The sequence below is a fragment of the Drosophila sulfurigaster genome, chromosome 2R (assembly GCF_023558435.1).
Source record: "Drosophila sulfurigaster albostrigata strain 15112-1811.04 chromosome 2R, ASM2355843v2, whole genome shotgun sequence".
Classification (NCBI taxonomy): domain Eukaryota; kingdom Metazoa; phylum Arthropoda; class Insecta; order Diptera; family Drosophilidae; genus Drosophila; species Drosophila sulfurigaster.
In genome coordinates, this window is record NC_084882.1 from 16,186,083 (window position 1) to 16,210,495 (window position 24,413).

General features: G+C 41.1%; 4 protein-coding genes across 4 annotated transcripts; 2 read left to right on the plus strand and 2 right to left on the minus strand.

The window, feature by feature from the left end:
• Nucleotides 1-116: 116 nt before the first annotated feature.
• On the plus strand, nucleotides 117-1,250 carry LOC133839601 (uncharacterized). Its single transcript, XM_062271220.1, has 2 exons — nucleotides 117-491; nucleotides 770-1,250. The coding sequence occupies exons 1-2, from the start codon at nucleotides 362-364 to the stop codon at nucleotides 1,180-1,182; spliced, it is 543 nt and encodes a 180-aa protein (XP_062127204.1). The 5' UTR covers nucleotides 117-361; the 3' UTR covers nucleotides 1,183-1,250.
• Nucleotides 1,251-1,708: 458 nt separating this feature from the next.
• LOC133836716 (uncharacterized) lies at nucleotides 1,709-23,019 on the minus strand. The gene is given in 9 exon segments (XM_062267308.1): nucleotides 1,709-2,700; nucleotides 2,765-2,907; nucleotides 2,970-3,175; nucleotides 3,237-4,051; nucleotides 4,147-4,743; nucleotides 5,776-5,903; nucleotides 5,905-6,234; nucleotides 6,331-6,806; nucleotides 22,871-23,019. Coding segments are annotated over 9 exon segments (3,399 nt in total). The 5' UTR covers nucleotides 22,935-23,019; the 3' UTR covers nucleotides 1,709-2,060.
• On the minus strand, nucleotides 6,828-8,140 carry LOC133839600 (testis-specific serine/threonine-protein kinase 1-like). Its single transcript, XM_062271219.1, has 2 exons — nucleotides 7,913-8,140; nucleotides 6,828-7,860 (listed from the first exon to the last, which is right to left on the minus strand). The coding sequence occupies exon 2, from the start codon at nucleotides 7,839-7,841 to the stop codon at nucleotides 6,951-6,953; it is 891 nt and encodes a 296-aa protein (XP_062127203.1). The 5' UTR covers nucleotides 7,842-7,860; nucleotides 7,913-8,140; the 3' UTR covers nucleotides 6,828-6,950.
• Nucleotides 8,301-9,658, plus strand: LOC133839599 (testis-specific serine/threonine-protein kinase 1-like). The gene is made up of 2 exons (XM_062271218.1): nucleotides 8,301-8,464; nucleotides 8,523-9,658. Exon 2 carries the CDS (start codon nucleotides 8,591-8,593, stop codon nucleotides 9,491-9,493), a length of 903 nt encoding a protein of 300 aa, XP_062127202.1. The 5' UTR covers nucleotides 8,301-8,464; nucleotides 8,523-8,590; the 3' UTR covers nucleotides 9,494-9,658.
• Nucleotides 23,020-24,413: the final 1,394 nt, after the last annotated feature.

A 24,413-nucleotide genomic window follows, 5' to 3' on the forward strand; every position in this document is an offset into this window, starting at 1 on the left:
GACATCACAAAAGGTCACACTACCGGTGAAAATCACAGCAAGCAGCGGTTTTATAATTTGCAATTCCATTTGTTTTTTTTTAACAGAAAATATATTATTAAGAACATACCATTCGCTATGCTGCCATTAAAAGTCACGGTGGTAATTTTAATTATAAATAAGTTAGTAGCCAATTAAGTTCCGGGAACTAGTTCTGCAGAGCTGATCCGCTGATCACAAACGCATATCACAACACTGAATGTTAGCGTTTTAGCGCACTGCCAGTTTGCCGGTCCATTTTATTTTTCAGCTTCGCGTAACGCGTGTACATTTTCCGTTAATAAAAATAAACGAACAAAAAAGTCCTTATTAAATAATAATAATGATTTCGGACGACAGCGGTGTAAAATTTTTCGATCGCAAGTTTGTGGCAGCGAATTTGCGAAGTCAGATGCGGTGCCCAAAATGCTCTAACGAATATTCTCACAATTACAAGAGGGGAATGGGAACAGGTAAAATTCCAATACTCCAAAAGTATTTCAATTGTCAAAATAAAACTAAGCAACTAAAATGATAATTGTGATTAATAAACACAGTGCGTAATTTTTACGCTTAAAAATGTGCGTAATTTTTGCAGAACCCAAGCATACACACAATGAAAAATGAAATACACAAGCTCATTCATGAGACATGCCGTTATTTTCAGTATGCGCTTGTGTGCGACTATTTTGAGTTTCGTTTTGTGCTGCGTTTCTAAACAGACTTACGGTTTTTCGTTTCATTTCAACAGAGAATCATCGTCCCTTCCTGCTGCCCTGTGGCCACAATATGTGTGAATTCTGCATTTCAAAGCAACGTCAGAAAATCGACTTCAAATGCGCCGTCTGCTTTAACTTGGCCCCGCCAACAATCACAGCCAAAAATCCGAAGTCAGCTGGTAATATACGCGACTATTATGAGCTCAACTATCATTTGTTGGGCGTAGCAAATAGCTTGGGCTATTTTAACCGTTACTCCGTGGACTCCGTTAACAAGTCGCTGCAACTCACCGCAATGCAGGAAATCGTCGTCGAAACGAAATGTAGCGAATGCTGCTTAATGGCAGCCAAGGGCGAATGCAAGCAATGCAATGCTTTCTACTGCAAGCGTTGCTTTGAAAACGTGCACAATCACAGTCGGGTGCTGAAGACGCACTTTTTTTGAGCACCTCAACGTAAAGCAAGATGGCGCCGACAAAGGGATTCGAGTGGGCAAGAACTTCTTTCGTATACCGATGCCGCTGCAGTGCAGCGAACACAAGTTGCCGGAGAATGTTTTCTGCCGCAAATGTTCGCGCACCTGTTGCAAGTTGTGCACATCCAAATGGCATAATAAACACAAGACTTGCTTTTTGGATGAGTTGGTGAGTATGGATTACAAGTATACTAGATATTGGTTACATGCAACGTTGATGAAGCTAGGCAAAAAAATAATTAACTAAAAAGAATTTAAATTAGTTTAAAGTTTAATGTTGAAATACAAGTTATACAGAAGAAGAATATAAGAAATACAGTTATGTATAAGCAGTAAGTGTATTTCATTCGAATTTGAAATTTGTAAATTATGCAATAGTGTATTTGAATATTGAATTTCAAAGCTCAGCAGCGTATACAAAATATACATATGCACAGCATTTGTCAATTTGTTGCACACGTCTAGAATATGTATGCTAATGTCCTTTAAATTTGTAGAACCAACGCTATTTGCCCGAGATACCAGCTTCGATCAACTCAATAGATGCAGCTATTATGAAAATCAATAATGCACAAATGGTGAGTAAAGCAAACAATCAAAAATTTTTACTTAATACTTGGCATTTATATTATCATACATACATATACATACAAACATATATCTAGTTGATTCCTATAGGTATTGTTTTCAATTTACAGTTAACTATTTACAGTAATCGCTCGCTATGAATAATAATTTAAGACGTACAACCGACCGACGACACGTACAAGTACAAGAATTCTCATTACAAATATGGCAAGCATTCTCTACCAAAATTATCATCCCTTCCAAGGCTCTTTCTTTCTTTCTCACTCTTTGCTTTCTCTGCTGCTCGACTCTTGATCCGATTGCTGTTCGCTGCTCTCCGACATGCCACTGATGGGCATTAGGTGTCCTGTGTTACCATCCGGTTTTATCTCAATCACTTCTAGTTTCTCGACACTTACTTTTGTTGTCTCTAAACGCTTTTGTCCCGCAACTGCATTCGTATCTCTTAAGCTTTGTAGTTTGTCCTCTTCCTCGCTGCTTTCTAAATCTGCTGGCGGTTCGCCTTCAAGCTCTGAATCAGCAGTCAGCTCTGGTTCCTCCTCACGTTCTGGATAAGGCGTGGATGACACAACAATGGGTTTTCGTCCCAATGTTTGTGACTCCAGCGACGTTGTTGTCGGTGCCATAATTGTGGTGGGCGCTTGGCCATATGTATCGTAGGTGCCGCGTTCGGAGATGTCATCGATTTCATCATCGATCAGCAGATTACGCTCGGAGCTCTGCTCATAGACCTGAGCGTTAATGCCGCTGCCATGTTTCGGTGATGCCTTGTGATTCTTGGGCAATGACGGTGTAGATGCCTCCTCTCTGGCTTCAGGTTTTTCCGCTTGCTGTTTAATTTTCCGTTGCTTTTCCAATCGCATTTTCTCCTCCATCTCCTGGAACTTCATGGCCAGGTATCTGTAATGCACAGAGTAAAGGAAATTAAATAGATTTATTAATTTCATTTTGAATTGCAATTTACTTGTCCACTATGGGTCCATTGTAGTCCTCAGGGAACTTTGGATTGAAGGGCAGTATGTATTTATAGAGACGTTCGTTAAGCACATAAAGCTGCGAAGTTGTGGAGCACTTGACATTGAACCACCAATCACAAGTCAGCGCAATCTATGGAAGTAAAATTGGGATAAGTTTAGGTTTAAAAAGGTTTCTTTAAGTTCAACACATACTTGACTAAAAATGGTGCCATTGGGGCAAAGAAAAGAAGCCTTCCCGCCATTCAGATCGCAATAGTGCCACACTTGGCAATTGGTTTCCGGATCACCAAAGAAACCCTTGTAGCGTTGTTGTGTGCACTCAAAGTCTGTCTTGGGAATCTCCGAATAGTTGGGATAATCGATGCCAGCACGTCCTGTGGTAGGTCCTGGGTGCTTGTCTATATAGAAAGTTATAAAACGTTTTATTGTATAGTGGGTTTCGTTAAATTCGTTATTTACTTGGCTTATTGAGATGCTGCAGATCCGCTTCAGCTTTGCCTGCCACCGTCGTGGGCGGATGCTCCTCCTCAGTGTGCTCCGTGTTGTAGTCAAAGTCATGATCGTTGCTGCTACTGCTGGGTTTCGTCTCGTGATGTTGCGGCGGATTCGCGACAATTGTTTGTGTCTGCTTCAGGTTCTGCAAGATGCGTATTAGCGTCTTTATCGAGTTGTCAATGTTATCCGGAGTTAGCGTGTGTGGCAAGTGATTGCTCGCCTGCAGCTTGTGCAGAATTTCGGCCAGCGATGAGGTGCGTATGTCGGGCAATTGATCCGCATCTTCTTGGGCGTAGACCTTGCTGGGCAAAGGCGCGCTTGTTGGCCGCTCCTGGGCGTATTTGTAGACAGGCTTCAGTTTAATTGGCGGCGGACGACTGGGCAATTCACTAGGCACCGATGCTGCCGGTGGCTTACTGGACACGTAAACGTACTTGGGTGTAATTTTGACAGTCTCACTGGGCGTGGGAGGCGTAATGTAGACGGGACGTCGAGTGGCCTTGTAATTGTGGACCGGAGTCACGGGTTGCAGCCGCAGCGTGGGCTGATGTTTGTAGACGACGGGAGCCCGAGTGGGCGTCAAATCATGAATACGTGGTGCCTGTGGATGGTCGGCATAGGGAGCGGGAGTTGTCACCAGAATGAAGGCATGTTGTGGTGCACGGGATGGCGACGACTCCTGATGATGTTGCTGCTGTTGATGTTGCTGTTGTTCCTCATCCAACGATTGGCGTGGCCCATCAATGAGGTAATCAATGAATTGCGCTGGAGCGGGTGACCTAAGTAAAGCACATTACAAGGCATTAAACATGGTCATGTAAATTGACGAGCTAGCAAACCAGGCGAACAATCGGTCTTTTAAGGGGTAACTTACCCGAGCAGCGGCTCCTTGGCATAATCTGGCTGCTCGTGAGTATTGTGATGGTTAAGGTGGCCCATGAGGGCACGTAATGGAATATGCAGCACCTGTTGAGGAGGCGTTTGCAGCTGCTGTTGCTGTTGTTGTTGTTGTTGTTGTTGTTGGCCAAAGAGACCATTGTAATTGTGTAACTGACTGTGGTGTTGTTGTGTTGACGATTGTGGTGGTTGCTGTGGTGGTGGCTGTGGTGAAGAGACAAGCGGATGATTGTGATGCTGTTGTTGCTGATGTTTGCCAGCATTCGTATTGCTTTGCACTGTCTGGAGATGAGCGTCCTCTTGATGATGATATCTCTCAGCCTGCTGCTGTTGCTGTTTTTGCTGCTGCCGCTGCAACTTCATGCGCTGCTGTAAGTAGAGCACGTATTTCTCCTGCGGCGTCAGCGACTGCTGCTGTTGATCCGGTGACATGTGGAAGTAACTCTCGTATTTGTTGACGTGTCCATAACCAGGCGACTGTTGCGACTTTTGATGCACTATCAATGCGGTTTTCGACGAGCTCGTCGATGAGGATGAACCACTCGCTGGCTCACTGTATACTTTATAGCCAACACTGTGGAGGGGCATATGCAGAAGCAGATGAATGAGTTCTTGTATTGTGTTTGGGGAAGTAGAAGATGTGGCAAGAGGGATTGTAAATGAAAAGGAGAAAAAAAAACAACTGCATTGCCTTCGACCTGGCAACCAAATGTATTGACCATTGCCCGCGGTTGTATATGACATGATTTTGCAATTTGAACATTACGAGATGAACACGAAGTGGGAAAGCGTTCTCTCTCTCATCAGACTTTCGTCCAGCCCATTGCCCATTGGCGGCGCCTCATAGGGTACATCAAACTGCTTCTTACGTCACCAACAACAACAACAGCAATGTTGTCGTCACAGATGGAGACGGAGACAGACAGACACAAGTAGAAGTAGAAGCAACGGCAGCAGAGGTTGAGCCATGCATTAAATGCAATTGATTTCTGCGCCCAAGGGCATTGCATGCAACGTGTGCAACGTCGTCGTCTGCCGTGTTTGCTGCCACTGCAGCAAACTGCAACTCTCTGCTGCATGTTCGGTCTGAATACCTTAAAGTTTCCATTTGATAAAGTGTCGTAATTATGTCACAACAAATCCAAGTATACAATAAACTTAAGCAAGGGCATTGAAGCACAATATACTTTAGTTAATGTATTCCATAGATCATTAAGCTAATTAATAGCTAAACATTGGGTTCTCATGCTCATTTAATTAACAGCCGATGGCGTGAATTTTTGTTTAAATATCAGACAAGTTTTTGATTATATGTATTTTGATGTCAGTTTGTTTTTCAACTAACATAATAGAGCATCGCAAATACGTCATCAATTCGTCAGAAACATGTCGAAATTGGTTCAACATATTTTTAATTTGAGTTCTACATGAAAATGCCAAGGCATCAACAACAACGGCAGTGACAAAGACAAAGTCAATTGTGGGTGATGACAGCTGAATTTTTGTTTTCGTGAGAATCTCTCGAGTTTTTGAAAGTTAGTATGCGAAAGCGAGTGATATGTATCTTAGAGATACATTCATCATTTGCAAATGGCATAAATCTTACCTTGGTGTTGGATGCACCAAAACCTCCTCCTGTCCCCTCTCCTCCTGCTGCTGCTGCTGCTCTGCAGACGAAGCTGCTCCATCTCCTGGTGCATAATCCGTAACAATTTGTGTTTGATGTGCATTTTTTATGGTAGACAATTTCTGTTGGCGTCGAAGACGACGCTGGCTTCTTGTTGTAATTGATAGTATTGCCATTATGGAGCTCATTGTTATTGTTGTTGTTGTGGCTTGGCTTGCTCACTGGCGTATAAATAATGGGCATAAAGTGTCCCGGCAGCGTGTTCTGTGCTGTAAACGGTGTTAAATTGACTTTTGATTGTTTGCCCCGCTGTCGATGGTACTGCACTTGTGGCGCCGCCGGCGGTGGCAGTAACTCAAACTGCTCCTGTTGCTGTTGTTGCTGCTGCTGTTGTTGTTCGTGTTGGGACAGCGGTGGAAAGTGCTGCACAGTTTTGTGCTGTGTGTGTGTGTGTGTGTGTGTGTGTGTGGATATTATGAATTTCACGATTACTTAACTTTATTTATGCGCAATCTATTCTGTAGTTGTACTTGCCTTGTGTGCTGTCGTTGGGTTCAATGGCTTGTAGGCAATAAATGTGGCGCCCGCATCAGCCGGCAACGCACCATCCTTGCCATGACCAGGTGCCAGTCCCTGATGCTGCTGCAGCGCATGGTAAATGTCGGCTGCGCCCTGCTGATAATGTGCCGACGATCCCTGATGATGTGCATGCGAATGCTGATGCTGATGCGGATGATGTGGTGGTGGCTGTGGTTGAGGTTGTGGCATGTAGGCAACCGGCACTGGGATGCGACTGGGTGCAGCTAGTGGTGGACGGAGCTGTGCTCCGCCTGCAGATGGGGCATGCTTCACAGCGTATTGCTGATTGATGGGCAACTCCGGGGCGGGCAGATAGAAGGCCATGTAGGGAATAAGACGGCGATTACGCTCCGATGCGCTGAGTTCGGCGTCGGCGATAACGCTGCTGTGATTCGCTCCATACACAACGTGTGGCAGGAGAAAGGCAACTGCTATAAAATAAAAGAGTTGCCTTCAATTTAGAAATATATTTATCGAATCTTTACAATTTTTGCAAACATTAAGCCAAATATTATTTTAGTTTCGAAATCAAAGTTCAAGTTTCATTGGCACTTGATTGACACTTCACTTTACAATTACTTTTCGTTCTTTTTATCCATGAGCAGCCAACTGCAGTTAAGTATCTCATGCATATCCCAGCGTGTCGCCGGATTCGGCTCCAGCAGCACGGCCACAGCAGCCTTTGCCTGTGGCGTGATGACATCGTGCAACTTGCGCCGAAAGGCAAAGCGCATACAACGCTGATCTTCGAGGAGTTTACTCAGATTGCTGTCATCAAACGGCATCTTGCCGTTCAGCATAATGAAGAGTATGACACCCAATGACCAGGCATCCGCCATCTGGGCATCGTAGGGCACACCGCTGACAACTTCTGGCGCGGCATAAGCAGCTGAGCCGCAGTAAGTTTGGGAGGCCAATCTCATGCCCTCGCCATTGCTGCAGAAGCAGGCGAAGCCAAAGTCGGCCAACTTGACATTGCTGTGCTCGGACAGCAAAATATTCTCGCACTTCATATCGCGATGGGCAATGTCGTGGTTATGCAAATACTTCAAAGCGACGGCCATTTGTGTGAACCAGACCTTCGATTGTTTCTCCTTGATGAAGCCCGTCTTCTTGATGTGCGACAAGAGATCGCCTTTCTCTGCGTAACGCATAAAGATGAAGATCTTCAGACCACGTTGCAGTATGCTGTGGATCTGTATAATATTGGGATGATCGAGTTTGGTGAGGATCTCCAACTCGCGTGGGAAGAACTTGTTCACAAAGTCAGTTGGCGCCTTCGCCTTGTCAATCACTTTGCAAGCCAAGTCTGCTCTATTACCCGCCTCGTTGCAATATTGGGCTGTTATTACGGTGGCATACGATCCTTCGCCGATCTTGTGACCAAGTTTATAGCCCTGCAAAGACAAGGCTTCGATGTCTGAGCTTCGCGATTGGAGCTGGCAATTGTTTGTTGTGCTGCCCATGATTTACTATTGTTACCAACTACAGAGTTTTATTAGCTGGGAAAGTTTAGGTCATTTGTCGCTTAATTTACCTTTTAATTGGTCGATTTTAATAAACTTTAATTTACTATTGCTGTTTTCTTAAAATTTCTAATGCATACCAAAACTGTTGTAAAATTATATTGAGCTTTGAATATTGTATGACAAACTAAGCCTGGTTGTTGTATTGTGTTGAACTTGAACATTGTAAATTGTATTTGTCAAATATTTGTATAATGATTATGCAGCATCATGCAGCTAGATAGAATATTTTACTTATTTTTATGAGGTATGCAAGCTTAAAATTACGACTTATGATCAGAGATAGTCTCGTTCGTGCTGTGCTATTTTTGTGTTTTATCTTGGCTGAAAAGATGAAACTTTTTCTTTTGGAGCATCTCAGTAGACTCCGCGTAGTCAAGCAAAATTTCATATAATTCAAAATCGTGTTTCATTTATTTTATTATTTGTCTCTGCTCTTTAACAACGTTCGTAGTTTTTTTTTCTTTGTCAAAATTTCTGGATTGGAATAGGAAATTTCGTTAGTCTTCTATCGTGTAGTACCATCAAATTCAAGTTTAGTGAGGTCGACCAACGCAGCGACGGTAACTATGCAGCTAACCGATTTGATCAAAGTACATATGATTAACATGGTCTATATAGTTGGTTCAATACTATAATAATTGGCAACACACACGCGCACATCGATATAGCACATTATCCGGAAAATCATGTCAAATTATGCTGGCAATCGGCAACTGACCACGCGCAGCTCTGACATCGATGCACTCGCTCAACGGGGCTACAACATTGGCCACAAGATCGGCGAAGGTTCCTATGCCACAGTGATAACCGCTGGCTATGCGGACGAGAGCGGGCATGGCGTTAATTTAGCCTGCAAAATCATCGATAAGGCCAAAGCACCCACCGATTTTGTGCACAAGTTCTTTCCACGCGAGTTGGAAATTCTAACGAAACTCGATCATCCGAATATCATACAGATTCACAGCATCTTGCAACGCGGTCCCAAGATCTTCATCTTTATGCGTTACGCCGAGAAGGGCGATCTGTTGACGCACATCAAGAAAACGGGCCCCATAGATGAGAAACAATCGAAGGTGTGGTTCTTTCAAATGGCCAAAGCCTTAAAATATCTGCATACTCATGACATTGCCCATCGAGATCTGAAGTGTGAGAATATTCTGCTCTCCAAGCGTCTCAATGTCAAGCTGGCCGACTTTGGTTTCTCGCGCTATTGTCGCGACGACAGTGGCAATCAGGTGAAGTCGGAGACATATTGTGGCTCAGCTGCCTATGCGGCTCCCGAAGTGGTTTGTGGTGTGCCTTACGATCCGAAGCTGGCCGATGCCTGGTCACTGGGTGTCATACTGTTCATTATGATGAACGCTAAAATGCCGTTTGATGATAGCAATCTGACTAAACTGCTGGAGGATCAGCGTGGCAAGAAGTTCTCGTTTCGTCGCAAGCTGCAGGATGTGATCTCTTCACATGCCAAGGCAACGGTGGCTGTGCTCTTGGAACCTGATGCTGCAGCGCGTTGGGATTTGCGTGAGATTCTTAATTGCAGTTGGTTGCTTTCCATTGAGGAGCCGCGTCCTTCGGCCTCCACTTGAGGGGGGAAATGTGCTCGATTGTCTTTATGGTGTAACTTGAAATTGTATTATCAGACATATATATATATATATGGCTCTATTTCATATCCTACTATGTGTATAAATGATATATATATCTGTAATTTAATATTAATAATCTACAATATATATGCAATATTTTAAGTAGTCCTAAGTTGCGCATAGATATTGTCAAACAACGAGTTCCTCACTTTGTTGCACAACCTGTGCCCGAGTTGAACAATTAAAAGACTTGTGGCCTAACCACAGACGCCGTCATAACCGTTAAGGAAAACCTATTATAAAATAGCATTAGGCAAATTTTCAAATTTTTCTTCACATTGTTTATTGGCCTTTTGTGTGTGCGGTTGGCAGCAAAGCTTAGTGAGCCGGAACGCGGCTAGAGATGGCAAAAAAAAACAGTTTGAGATTTTCTATACATTTTCACGGCTTAACAGAGCGTAAACGGGGAATTCCCATTAATTGTAAATCATTGATGTTTTTTTTACTGATTTGTTGAACAACTTAATATTTGAAAGTAGAAGTTTAAGTGGTCATTCATTGCCATCTCTAGATTTGCTTGGCGTTCGTATCCTGGGCGGCATGTGTTGCAAACTTGCAAACTCTTGCAATTGGCAGCCATGACAACGCCAGGCAGCCAGGCCGACAACAACAACAGCAATGTCGACAGCGACAATCTCCAGACGTCAGTGAAACAATAAGTGTCCGAAAGTACGAGGAGAATACAAGCCAAATCGGTGCTCTGGGGTAGATAATTTGCATTGGAGCGCGGGCAGCTTAAGTGGCCGCTCCGGCCACCACACAGTCTTTAACTGGATTTGCCTGGCAAAGTCCATGCCAACAGACAGGCGGAGAGACAATGTGACATGTGTGTTGTTGAGTGTACTCCCACTGGATTTGCCAGTAGCCAACTAAATTTTGGCCATGTGCAGCCTTAATTTTTCTATCAAAATCTCTGTGTGTGTTGTAGTGTGCCGTAGTCATAGTTTGGTTCGTTCGTACGTTCGATGCTTAGTTTTGTTGTTTTCTTTATGGCCAAAGTGTTTTTATTTTACGACTCTTTTTGTCCAAAGTGTTGCAGCAGCAGCAGCAGCTGCATCTGTGACTCGGCCTCAGATCGCTATAGATTAGTTTGCAGCACAGCGTGTACACCTGTGCGTATGCGTAATGCAATTTTGAATTAATTAATATGTGCATGCATGTGTGGACGACTCTCTGTCTCTTTCTCTGTGAGTGAGTTGCCTGTGGCACTTAAATGTTGTGGTCCATTGTGGCTCATCCATCTCTAAGAGTTGCACAGCAGCCTGGCTGCTTTTGAATTAATTTCCAGGCTACGTGTCAGATTCATATGGATGCTGCATCCCCATATATGTATGTATGTAGACGCTTTGCTTTTTGCTGCGGATGTTGTTGTGGATATTATTGCAACGGCTTATTAAGTTTACCCCACCATCAGTCTCTCAACTTTTTTTTTGAAGTTGCTTGTGGAAAGTTGTCGAGTGACTTCCGTTCACTTTGCTGCTGCAGCATCTCCAATCCTTTGTCCATCGGTCGGTTATTGCACAATTTTTGTGATCGATACAAATTGAATTGGCAAACGCCTAATAACGCTAGGATTCAATTTCAATTTGTGCCGATGAAGAATTACAAAATTTGACATGGGAAGCAATAACAATTGAAAGTTTTAGCTTCAAACTTTCAATCTTTAATTTCTTGCATGATGTATTTAAATATGCATTTGGTTAATAAAGATCTCATTTAGTTGTTGGCTAGTTTAGCAGTTGCCAAAATAAACTTATTCACATGCCTAGCGCCCACACAATACAATTTCAATTACACACACTCCTGAGAGTGGGAGCGTTGTTTGTGGGTGTGTCTGTTAGCAGTGTGTGTATGTGTGTGTGTGTGTGTGGGAAATGCAATTAGGCGCGCAAAACAAATAATTGACCCCTTCAAAAAATGAAGACTGGCAGCGGAGATGGAAAGTTTCGAGAATGATTCAGGCTCATGTTGTCTAAACAGTTGTGCATTGTTTTTCGCTGCGTACTGTTGATATTTTAAGCTGCCGCTTTGGAGAGTTGGTTTATGGCTAAAACACATTAAGCGAACCGCATAAAAACATTTTAGCCACAAAACAGCGCAAAAACCCAAAACTCCTGCTTGTTGTAGCTGTTCATTGAAGCGCAGCAAAAATGCGATAGCAGTTACCCATCGCAAGCTTAGATACAAATACACAAAACTGCAGATACACATACAAATGTGTGTATAGAGAGATAGAGATACACACACGTTATTTGCCAAACACTTTTGCGCACATTTTGCATAACATTTGCCAATGAATTGTGAATCACTTCTTATTTGGTGCAAATTTGATGCGATTTTTGGAGCCCGGTTTGCTGCTGCTGCTGCTGCAACCAGGTTAGTCGGGTTTAGACTGCAGTTGCAGGTGCACAAAATCCAGGCCCAAAACCATTCATCCTCATGCCGCGATATTCATTGCATCGCGTGTGTGTGCATCACTTCGTCTCATCTCATCCAGGGTTAATAGGCACCTCTGGCCGTTGGCATAACATTTCACGCTTTTTCGACATTTCTGGCGCATAATTTGATTAGATTTCGATACGTCGCACAAATTGTTTGCCTCGATTTGTAGCAGCACTCGCGCTTAGCCATTGTGAAGAATATATAGAAGAGAGGAGGGAGGTGGCTATATAGTATTGTGGCATGGACAATTTGGGTTGTAGCTGTCGCCTGCAATTGGCATTTAGACTGCATTTTGTGTGTGTGTGTGTTTTCTAAATTTGATTTGATTTTGGCCAATGTTTTGTGGCGTTTTTCACGTGCCATTCGCGGCGCTTCACAAATGCAATTAAATGCAAATTTATTGCGTAAATATTTACTTAAGCGTAAATGAATTTTAATTTTGTCAATGCCGCTGCGATTTGTGTTATTGTGAAAAATGGTTTCCCCGACCACCAACGACGCATCGCCGAATGCCTGCGGTTAACTTTTTTGCCACCCACCAGCACCCCAAACTTGAGTTATCCCAACGATTTGCCACCAAATTATAACAACCAGACGCCACAGAGAATTGTCGGCCTTCCTATTTTATTTTGGCACTTTTTTCCGGTCCATAAGTCGAGCAGAGAGTGTCTTCAATTACAGCGCTCCACTGGAGAAGTCGAAATGAAAAAAAATTGTAGCCTGTCGTGTTTGTCCGTTGCACATGCGCTGTGGAACGTGCAACGTGCTGCTGCCACGGGACTCGATTTGCTTGTCGTAAATTATAGTGGCTGTAAAATGCAATAAGCCCGCGCCAAAATATTGGCTAACTGCTCGTAAAGTGCGAAGAATTGTGATTACAGCCAACGTAGATTGGTTTAAAGCGACGTGGGGTCAACGTGAATTATAAATTATTTCAATGCACTCGAATGAGCCTGTAGCCAAATATTACAAATCTAAGGAAACTAAATGCATTACATTTTACAATGCATAACATAAATGAGAGTGAAAGTTGGAGTAAAAAAGTTAGCTAAAGTTCCCTTTTATTATGCAAAATGCAGTTTAATCCTCACCCATAGCTAACAAAAGCAAAGCAAAATGACCATGAAGCAGTTTAATTATTAACAAGTTTTTCTAGCGATCACAAAGTTTCTTTGATTGGATTGTAAAAGGAAAAAAAAACGCGATACTTTAGCTTAATTTATGAGTTATACGCGGTGTCGATTTCTTTGTAATTTAATCGAAGCTATGCAACAGTGTTCCGATCAAAGATCCGCGACTGCTATTGCAATGTCAATTTATTCCCATGCTTCACAGTTCAATTGTGTTCTTGATTTTGATCTATGGCAGAACAACGTTGCACAAAACAATTTCAGTTGTATAAGAATGAGCTAGACAGGTGTATGTTTGGTTGTTTGACAAACATCCGTCTGATATACAATTGTCGGAGCGTTGCTTTAACAAATTTATTTAAGTAATGAAAAATATATAAAAATGTGAATTGTTGTCGTTGTGTAGATTTCCACGTTTTCCTTTCCAAAAGTGAATGGGGGGTTTTGTTTTTCGTTATTTCGTTTTTTTCTATTTTCAATTGTGTATCGTTTAGTTTGGTTTGCAAATGTCGCAATTTGGTCCGTGTGCTGTCCGTCTTTAGGCCTGGCTAATGTTGTGCCACCAATTGCAAGCACAGCACCAGCAGCTAAGTAAACCGCCCATTTAAGAAACTGGCAATCAAACTGCGTTCATCAAAGTCACAATCCCCGGGCATGTTGTCAACTCAACTCTAGCTCTAGAATGCCAGCAAAAGTGAACGAGCTCAATTTGTTGACTGCCCCTTGAATCGTGTTCGCTCCTTTCATGTTTCATGTTTGTTGCTCATAAATATGAATGTAGTCTGCAAAACAGATTGCACATGAATGCTTAGACTAAGACATGAGATTGACGTTATATTTGCGCTTTTAATATTTTATCTAGCAGTATCTGATAGTCGCTATCTTTGGCTTATCACTGTCCGCTAATTGGATGCAAATGAAATGCGTTTGCAGTACATTGACTTGTGCCCCTTGTTACACTTTCTGCTCGTGGCGGCGGCGGCAGTTGAATTTACATTTTTTCTGTTGGGCAGCTGCATTTCATTATGTGCGAGATTGCATTTCACGGCCAACTGGGCAGAGATCTGTAAATATTTACATACCATAAATGCTTCCTCTATTGTGTTAACAAAATGATTTCCTCAACTTAACAATTAGTTGGCATGACCATTTTTGCGGCTTGTGACTCATGCCACTTCAGTTGCATGGTGGCTTGCAACAATCAAATTTGTCTCCCATTTACATTCTTTTTTGGGGGTAGCTGCTGTTTGCTGACCTGAACGCTTGACCTGCCATATCGAAATGCCGCCTACGGGACGTATGAGTAATGGGACAGGATTGTGCACGATTTGTGTCGTGTGGCCTGTGTTCACCCGTTGACAGTTGCTGTTGCTGTTGCTCTGTAAATGCGATTAATTTATGGACTTGGCGACCGCTAATCCAACTGACCATCTCAGCCGTCAGCGAATAACAGCAACAACGACGAGCCAACGGCGATTATTGTAATATGATAATAACAATTGGTAATTCCGATCTATATGTATTGGCGCTTAAATTCTGTCATTTCCCCCTTTTCCCCTTTACTGCAAGCCATAATTGCATTACGAAATTTTCCACACAATAAACTCATAGAGTCTCGCACATAGTCGTCGAATCCAATGAATGCCATTGAAAAATGATTACGCAAATTAAATGTAATTTATTTATTTCCTCTGCTCTGCTCTGCGCGCAATGCAAAGTAAAAGCAACAGTCGTCGACAGTCGACGGCAAATCCAAATGTGATTTTTATCATTCGAAGCGCAGCCAAGCCAAACAAATTTAAATATAATTCACTTACAACTCGAAGCCGCAAAACAAAAGGCCCAAAATGGAAATGAAAGAAACATTGCATAAATTAGACGGCGACGACGACTGAAAAACTTTATTTAATGGCGACTCCGATCGATTTGCAGCGCTACAAAAAAAATGTAAAAAAAAAAATCGATCGATCGATCGATTCCGTGGAGATCGTCTAGATTTCGTGTGTGCAAATGGCTTCATCAAGGTCGCCCAGCTGCCAGTTGCCTGGTTGCCAGCAGCCCCCCGCTGTGGCTGCTAAATGTGGTTCACTGTTTCTGACCAAAGTCGCCATCGATCGATTGGTGCACTCTGAGAAGTTAGTCTAAAGTAATCAGTTTGTCTTTCTGTCTGTCGCCTTATGATTTGTTAGTTAGTCGCTGTTTATAGGAACGTAAATTAATTGAAGGCGGAAATTGTTGGGGTCATGCGCTAGCCTCTGAGGTTAATACTAATAGTGCCCATTGTCTATGAGTCTGGTACATGAAATCACGACGAGGTCGCCGTTTGCTTGCTTGTCGGTTTTTGATCACTAAATGGCAATTAATCCGAGTTTTTTCTTTTAGTTGTCGACAAAAGTTCAGAATTAATTGCTGGGTGTCTACCTTTAGAATTAACAGTCACTTTTTTGGGTTCCTTTCCAGCTAATATGTAAGAGCGCAAATGTTTGTTAATTAGTTCGTCATAGTCACGTTTCTTTAGGGGCTGGGCGCTGACCTAATGAAATCCATAACTAATAACAACGCGACGGACACCGTCTTAATGTCTTAATCTTCAGCACGAAATTTGTTAATCAAAACGTGCCCGAGACGCCGTCAAACCGAAAGCAAAAGTCCGTCCAATATTTGTTGTTGGTTTTAACTGAAAAAAAGAGAAAGATTACAAAACGGGGCAGGTCTCTAACCTTTATTTATTTTTCCCTAATTAACCTTATTTATTATGACTTCTGTTTGGTTTCCCACTTTCATAATGATTGAATAAGATTAATCTGCGAGGGACGGAAATGAAGTGAAATAAATATGTTTTGATATATTTATAGCAGTTGCAGCGAAACGAATTCCCAAAAAAAAAAAACCGATGAAATATTAATAACTAAATTTGTCTTTCAACACAGAGTTGGTTTCAGTTGGTAGAAGTGATATTAACGTATGCAAAATACACAAATATCGAGTGAAGCACGTTATATTTGTAAGTAGCGTTTATTCCAATTTGTGTGTAATTGCTCAAGATGCATAATAATCATAACGACATTGAACGCCCTTTCCCAATTAAATGGAATAAGTGAAGGCTGCCACAGGAAACAATTAAAGCAATGTTTACAGAAAACATCAGTGTATCTCATAGATGCATTTAATTATGAATTATAAACGCTCGTTTCTTAACAGATACTTAAGTGCGTGTGGCAAATTACAAGTTGTGGGGAACTTTACTTAAACTCCACTCTTTAATTGCGAGCGCCCCTCCGGTCAAGGTTTGTCCAAATTTTGACCCTGTGCACTTTTCAATTGAAAATGACGAGAATTTTTCGTTTGTCGAAACAATTGGCAAAATGGAAAGATTAATTATTGGCCAACGATAAATGTTGATAGTAATTTTCAAGAATACGAACGAATGCTACAAGTTTTTTTTAGTATTTGGCTAAAATGCCGACAGAAAACTCCAAAAAATATTTGCAGCATTTTAATTAATTACAGCAACATTTAAGCGGTGTCTTAAACCACTTTTTGGCATTTGTTAACTTGGCATGTGTCTAGCAGCAGCAGTCGCCTACGCCAAGCAATTTATAGTCGCGCCAACTTTTGTTTTGTGGACTAGAAGTCACCGCTCTTGTCTCTTGTCTCTGGTTAATTGTTTGCTCGAGATCATTGGCTTTAGATTGTGGTCTGGGCTCATGCCAACAAAAAACCACCGAAAAAATAAAGAAACACGAGACAGTCGCTGAGCTTTAACGAGCTAATTAATTGCCTAACTGCAGACCTTAAGCTTTAGGTGTCGAGAATCTTGTTTGCATGTTGGCAGCTTGTCTGATTGTGTGCGCTGATTTGGCTACCAAATTCGATCGAGAATCGATTTCTCGTTTAGAGTAAAAGTTACACAATCTACAAAGAGCAAGCATATCGATATATAATTAGTCTTGTATTATTATCATAATTAAGCTGACCTTCGACTGCAGTGATAAATATGTTTACTTATGTTATCTTAATAGTGGTTAATTTATGCAAATTGTTAACAACTGCCCGATAACCCAATAGTTGAGCTCACTAATAGACTGGTACCGTTACAAGCGGCCCTAGGCATAGACATGGCGCAAGTTATGGGGCCAAAAAACCTTTTTGAAAACAAATAAATGTGACGGCATATATTTGTCTGTGGAAAAGCTGCCGTGGAATAATTGGCGAAGAGTTCGAACTCTTAAATCAACCTTGACAACAATAAGTCTAAATTGCTTTACGAAATCACCCAAAAGTTTTATTTATGTTTACCCGACCAATTTGCGATTGCAAAAGCAAACAAGTCTAGTTACCAAATCAACTTGAATGCAGAATATTGAGTTGCATCTGTGAATGCCAATTAAAAGAAATAACTCTTAAATTGTTTTTACTTATTGAATGAAGCCATCAAAATGCAACCGCAGTAATCGCTGTTCACATTGAATCGCATCACTGATGACGTGATTATTGCAATAAGTGAACAATTTCAATCATGCCTTTTGTGCAATCAAAATGATGGCTTGTCCACTTGGCAACCGTTCAATAACCTGTGTCGCATCGCAGCTCTCTGTCAGCTTTCTCAATGAGTTCAGATCTACAAATTGGCTGCCAACTTTCCCTAAGCTGTATGCTATATGTAGAGTCTTATGTCATACTTTTTAGCTGAGTCAATTATAATTAGATCTTTAATTATAGCACTTCTAAGTCAAGTCAGCTGAGATGGTGACAACGCAAGACAATGACCAATTATGACATGACGTCGGCAAACTCGTCTTCAGTTACGCACGAGCCATCCTCGCATTGCGTTGCAATATATGAAAGCTGCACCACTCTAGGCTCAACAAAAAGCAACAAAAACAAAAACTCAGTAAAAGAAACAAAACCACAATGGAATGTCTTGCCAAACGCGGCATTTTGTTTGGGTTAGCATTACACATTGTCTGCCCACTTAACTAACCGACTCTCTGCACTTTTCAATAATGATCCGCAAGTTAACACACACAACAACATAAAGCAGAAGAAATCAAAAATTTTGTGTTGAATAAGAGTGATTGACTCGAAGATATCCTGTGCTTTATAGTATCATATTTATTTTGTGATCCAAATGTTGTGTATAGAAAAATCAAAAATACCGGCTACTAATTTGTATATTATAACTTTGTGCCTGCAGGAAATAAATGTAACAGGAGATGACAAATAATATATATTCTTAATCAGCGTCAGCAGCCGAGATAATATAACAATGTCTGTCTGATATATTTTTTTACTCTACATGGTATATTTCAAATATAGTACTATGATATATCGATATACCAATTATAGCCTTTGGTACGTTTGAGTATATTGTAGAGTATGGTTTAATTGAAAATGGGTAGCGAGTATATTCCTCAGTCAAACACACTCGACTGTAGCTTTCTTACTTTTATAGTAATTGTAAGTTTTATTTGGCCGTTCTCTATATTAAATTCGCCTTAAATACCGCTTTTTAAGCTAGTTCACAGGGTATATAAATAAAGTGAATAAAGTGTACTAGCATGTGTTGACACTTTTTGACTTTATTTGGCCAACGGCGTCATGTGTTTGTTGTTGCCAAAAAAATGCGTGTAATGACTGAGAAATATTCACACACCTCAGCGGGTCCCAGACATCAGACATCATCTGCTCATGCAATTGTTGTTAGCCCAGTTTTCGATTGTTGTAGTAACGCCAAGAGTTGGCTTGGAATCTATTTTGGCTTGTTCAGCGGCGCATGAAATATATATGAGATACACTCATTCGTACTCATACTTGCAGATACATAACATATGTTAGCTACTCTTTTCCAGTAGCGGGTCTAATTATTATGCATTCGACATGTGTGCGCTGCGTTTATATTCTTTATGAGCATGACGCCTAATTGAATACATCTTGATTTTTGTTGTTTCGACTTTTGCATAAATATTCGCACATTAAACGGTAGACGAGTGACTACCAACCAAGTTTTAGGGTGATAAAAATGCTCGCTTCATTTAGTATTGTCGTAGATAATTCGGTTAGACGAGCGAAGACTCTTTGGCATTGGTTGCATATTGGGCTTTCACTATTATAAGTCGCGAAAACCAGTTCAATAAACGGGTTTAATTTACATTTTGCCGTTTACACATTCTTTGAACGAGAATGTTGGCCAAAGACCAAGTTCCATTTGGTTTTATTTCCTCGTGTTACGTTTGGGTCAAATAGTGAGTAGAGTATTTACGCTGCGGTTCGTTGAGTTCAGCTTTCGTTTTCATTTTGATTGAAGAAAAGCCTGTCTCATGTAGTAGTAGTACTTGGGGGCTTTCCCTGGCTCTTTTGTTTTTACATTTTTATTTTTATGTAATTGCTTTTGGTGTTTTCTTTGATTGCGGTTATGACACATTTTTGTTAATGTTTGCTGGCTAATTATGCACAGTGACAAATGACTTTATGGAGAGACAACTTTGTGTTCTTAGCATATTAATTTGGCAACACTCTGATAATTAATCTGTTGTCATAAAACACAAGTTAAAGGAGATTTTAAAATTGTTTAGATTGTCTTTCTAAACATGAAATGCACTTAAAAATCATTTATTGACACCGGTTTATGCCAAATTTACCACCTTCTTAATTTTATATATAATAAATTATTGCGAGATTTCTACATTATTGGAAAGTAGATTAACTCGCTGTAGATCTGATCGAATTACTATAAAAGAGCAATGGGATCTTGCGATTACTTTTGGTAATTGAATTATTCATCTCTGACATTCTGAAGCTAAAAACAAGCAGTTGTTTTTTATGGCCAATGTTGTTGACATAATTTTAGATTAAATTTTATCTGACTTAATAACTGCAGTTAAACCAAATTGGTTAATATATTGGTCACCGGTTTTTTTAGATCCACATTCCACATTCGATTATCATTATTGAGGGCAATTTGACGAAATCACATCGAAGACATGCTGAGCTCGAGACGTTCTAAGCCACGTTAATAGCTTTGAATTTGCATATGACCTGCAAAAATGTCTTCCGCGTGGTCAAAATAAAGCACTTGATCGATTTTTCGGGCCACAACGGGCCACAAAATTGTATGGTGCCAAGTTATTAACTGTTTTGGTTTTTAAATTGTGTAAAATGGCCGCAGGCAACAAAACAATCAAAGCGAGCACAAGAAATGCTGCAAATGAAATGCCAATTCAAATGAAAGCAACTTGCCAAAATAATGTTGCAATAGTTGTTGTAGTTGTGTAGCGTTGTAATTGTGAAATTGCCTGCAGGACAGCAGAAAGTGGCCAACAAGCAACCGACCAAGCAAACAGGCAACAAACCACCAAGTCTCAACCGGTTGCCTGTTTAAATGTACATTACATTGGCCATTGGGTGCGAAAAGTGTTTCTGCCGTCAACATGCAAACGCATTATCGATGCATAATCTTTTCATTTGCATTTAAATTTGCCAGGAAGTAACATAAGCGCCGTCGCTTTGGAAAAGCCAAAGCAGCATTGAACTTGAATTGCCACAAACTAATTGCGCGCTTGCTGTGTAAATGTTGCGTAACTAGCTTTTAGTCCATTTTGATGGAGTGCCACTAATTGGGTTAAAAGTAAATACGTCATATCCGCCTCGAAAGCTGGACTTGTGGCGCTGTCTGGACGATCAACTTATGTTACAGCAGATCTTAAACGAGTGTTGGAGAAGACGAGAGAAGAGGAAACTCATTTGCATGCATGCCACAGACAACAAAGTGCCATCGAAAGTGTAACGTACGTGGTCAGTTAACGACTGTAAGTGGCGCTCTTTCTCTTTGCATCAGTTGTAAATGGCATTATATCAATTATCCAATTGCTAATAAAATTCACGTAGCAAAGCTGCTGCTGCTGACCCGCAGCCACCGATGCGATGCGATGCGTCCGTCCCCAGATCAGTGAAATTCGAATTGAGAAACTCGCGTTGAAATCATTTCAAAGTCATTGACACAACAGGCAACAAAGTCGACGTCGCCGTCGACGTCGGTTCCGTTAACTGCCGCCAATGCCTCACGGCCAACGGATAAATTTTTCTTCTGTGCTTTTTTTTTCGGCAAACATTTTACTTTTTCTTTTCACTGCACTCTGGACAAGTGAAAAATCTTGTTTTAACTGGCGCCCACTCTCGAAATGGTTACAGCATTTTCCATTTGCTTTGCCACCTTTCCTTGCCCCCTGCCAGACAAACAGCTGTGCGGTAGGCGTTGTTGCAACTTGGAACACATTGGAGGTCGCTTGTGATGACCATAATTTATGTTGAGCCCCGCCGAATGACTTGCTTGAACGTATCACAGAAAGATTTGCTCATTTTTCCTACGCCAACCAAACAAAAAAAAAAAAGTTGACAACAATAACGAAAATAATACCAGTTGGTAAAATGGCGCAAAATGTTTGCAAATTTGCGCTGTTCGAGGTAATTAGCAAAAGTGAACTTTATTTATTTTTCTTTTTCTGTTGGGCGCAATAATTCATTTAGCTTCGCTTTTGGGAAGTTGTTAGTATAAGAGTTTGGAAAGTGCTTCCAAGTGCGAGTCATTCACCCAAAAAAAAGCTGCATTTCTAGTTAAGCGATTTACGCATCCGTTTAAAATAAGTTCAAGTAATCCATCTAAAGATATCTGTATACGCAAAGCTGACAGGCGAAACATTTTTGAGTGCACTTGGGAAAAGTGAACGTTGATGTTTAGTTGCAGCATCTCATTGATATTTACTTGATGAGGCTGCACATTAATCAGACGGGAATTGTAAGGCAATTAAGTGGCTTGTAAAGTGAATAAATCATACCTTATGGATTACACAAGAGTTACAACATGTTTGTGATATTTACATGGATTCTGTTCTCACAGAATTAGCTACTGCATGCAGTCAAAACTGTAGCAGTAACAACTCAATGCAAGGTGGAAGGTGGAAGGCAGCTTCCCGAACTCCCACGAAGTACATTCCACTCTGCTGATGAGCTGCATAAATTAGCGCAACATTTTCAGCTGCAACTGCAAATGCCGAGCACACCAAATGCAGCACGTTTCCAATGCCCCTTGTGAGTGAGAGAGAGACGAAACACTTGCAGGCCAGGTCAACATCCTGTAGCATTACAAGTGAGTGTCATTGAATATGATGTTAATTTTGGAGACCATTCCATTAGCGGCATAACTCTGCCAGCCAGAAAATGTTGCAGCTGCAGCTTAGCCACAACGGCAACTACAGACAGCCAACAATCAAATGGCCAATGGGCAAAGTGTGGGTGCAGAACATTGAGAACATTGGCGCTTATCCGTGGTTATTTTCGCATCGGTGAATGAAACAAACGCCGCTATTCGCACGTTTTTGGGATTTTTGTCATTTCGCAAGAACGAAAGGTATTTAAACATAATTTTCATATTGACCGACCACCAATGTTGATGTTGCTGTTGCTGTTGCATCCAATGCTGCTGCTGCTGCGTTGCCAGCGGCAATTGATGGTCATTGTTGACATTTCGTAATACATTGTCAGCCGCCTCTCCTTCATTTCATTCATCATGTGGTAGAAGAGCGCAGTGCATTGGCCGCGGGGGGAGATTGCATAATTTTCTAGCCAATACTCAATACTCGAGCGACATTTTGCGACCTTGCTCCCGTTGAAGCACCCAGAGCACAGAAAAACGAGTTTATCTCGCGTATGGAATAAACGGGTAATTTGGTAGTTTTTGTGTACTTACCAAACGCCAATGGCAACAGCCACCAGCAGTTGCTGTGGCTCCGACTCCGCTGCGGATTGTGCATTATTTTTGTTGTCAAGTAGATTTTGATGTGTTCTTTCCTCTTTGTTAAATATTCGATGACTGCTGTCTGTTGTGTATAAATCAACCTGTATTTTTTTTTACGATATTCACAGCTTATAGAATCATATTAAATCTTTGATTTACGTGCAAACATCAACAAAAAGATTGCATTAATTTATGAGCGAACAAAACCAAACAAAAATTGTAAATTTATTCAATTTATTTGCATAGAAAGCACATCGAAAATCTCACTTCTCTCTTCGAAGTTCTAATTCTGGGCGTTTTTTACATGTTAACAAATTAACCAATCTCTCAAGAGCATCAAATAGTCGAAGAAATATACATAAAAGAGAATGCCGATTTGTGTATTGTTTTTTTGTGTTTTGTTTTGTGTTTCGTGTGGGCTTTGATTGTATCTTTGGAGCGATAAATGTAACCGTTGTTATTTACTGTCTTGTGAGTGCAATCGAATGTGAGCATTAGTTGAAAGTGCTGGTGAAAAGTCAGCCGAAAAGGAAAGTCTCTTAGAAGTTTTAGGTGAAATCTACTTTAGAAGAAATGACCCAGAAACTAAAACATAAAATTATATATTTGCTAAATGGTCTGAACCTAAAGTTATGAGTTATGGCAATAGTAAATCAGCAAATTAAGCCTCTATTAACACGCATATTTCCATACAAGAATACCGAAAACAAAAGTGATGTCTCTCTTTTATATTTTGCAATATTTTTCGATTCGCATTTTTATGGCCGTTTGACACCTCAAAAATTATCAACCATTTATACTAATCTACCGCTCTCTCTCCCCTAGCCGAGCAAATTTTTCGGACGCTCAAAGCAAATTAGTGCATAAATCTGTCAACTTTTGTGAGGGCCCGCTTCATAGACAATTCAAAAGGGTCGTTTGAATATAGATGGGTGTTGATTAGGGTTCGTTGTGTCAACAATAACATTTGTTGGCGCGTATTTTCACTTTTTTTTGTTGCATTTTGTTGTGGCAACATACAATAAACTAATTTTATTAAGAATTTTTGCTTTGTAGTAAACGTTAACTTTCACATTTTCATTCGCAATATTTATTTAAATGTTTCACTCGCGATTTATTATTTTTACAAGAATTTTTCGATTTTTGTGCCACAACAAAGTTAATGCTTTCGATCACAAAATAGACAAACCGATTTTACAGATATTGACAGCGGCGGTGTCCACGGCGCATGCGCAACGTTCCAATTGAAACTGAGGCGACTCCGCAGCCAGTTTGTTTATTTAAACCGCTGCAACTTACACAAAGCAGTGCACGCACTGCTTGCTCGCCGACAGCGCGAGAGAGCCAATGCCAATGCGCTCTCTTTTTTCGCTCTCTCTCTCTCTCTGAACTGTCTGGGCAGACAACGCGTGCTGCGATCGCCCGACTACGCTGACTGATGATGATAGCCCCTTCTCTGTCTGTCTCTTTTGTCTGCGCCATTGACTGGGCTGCC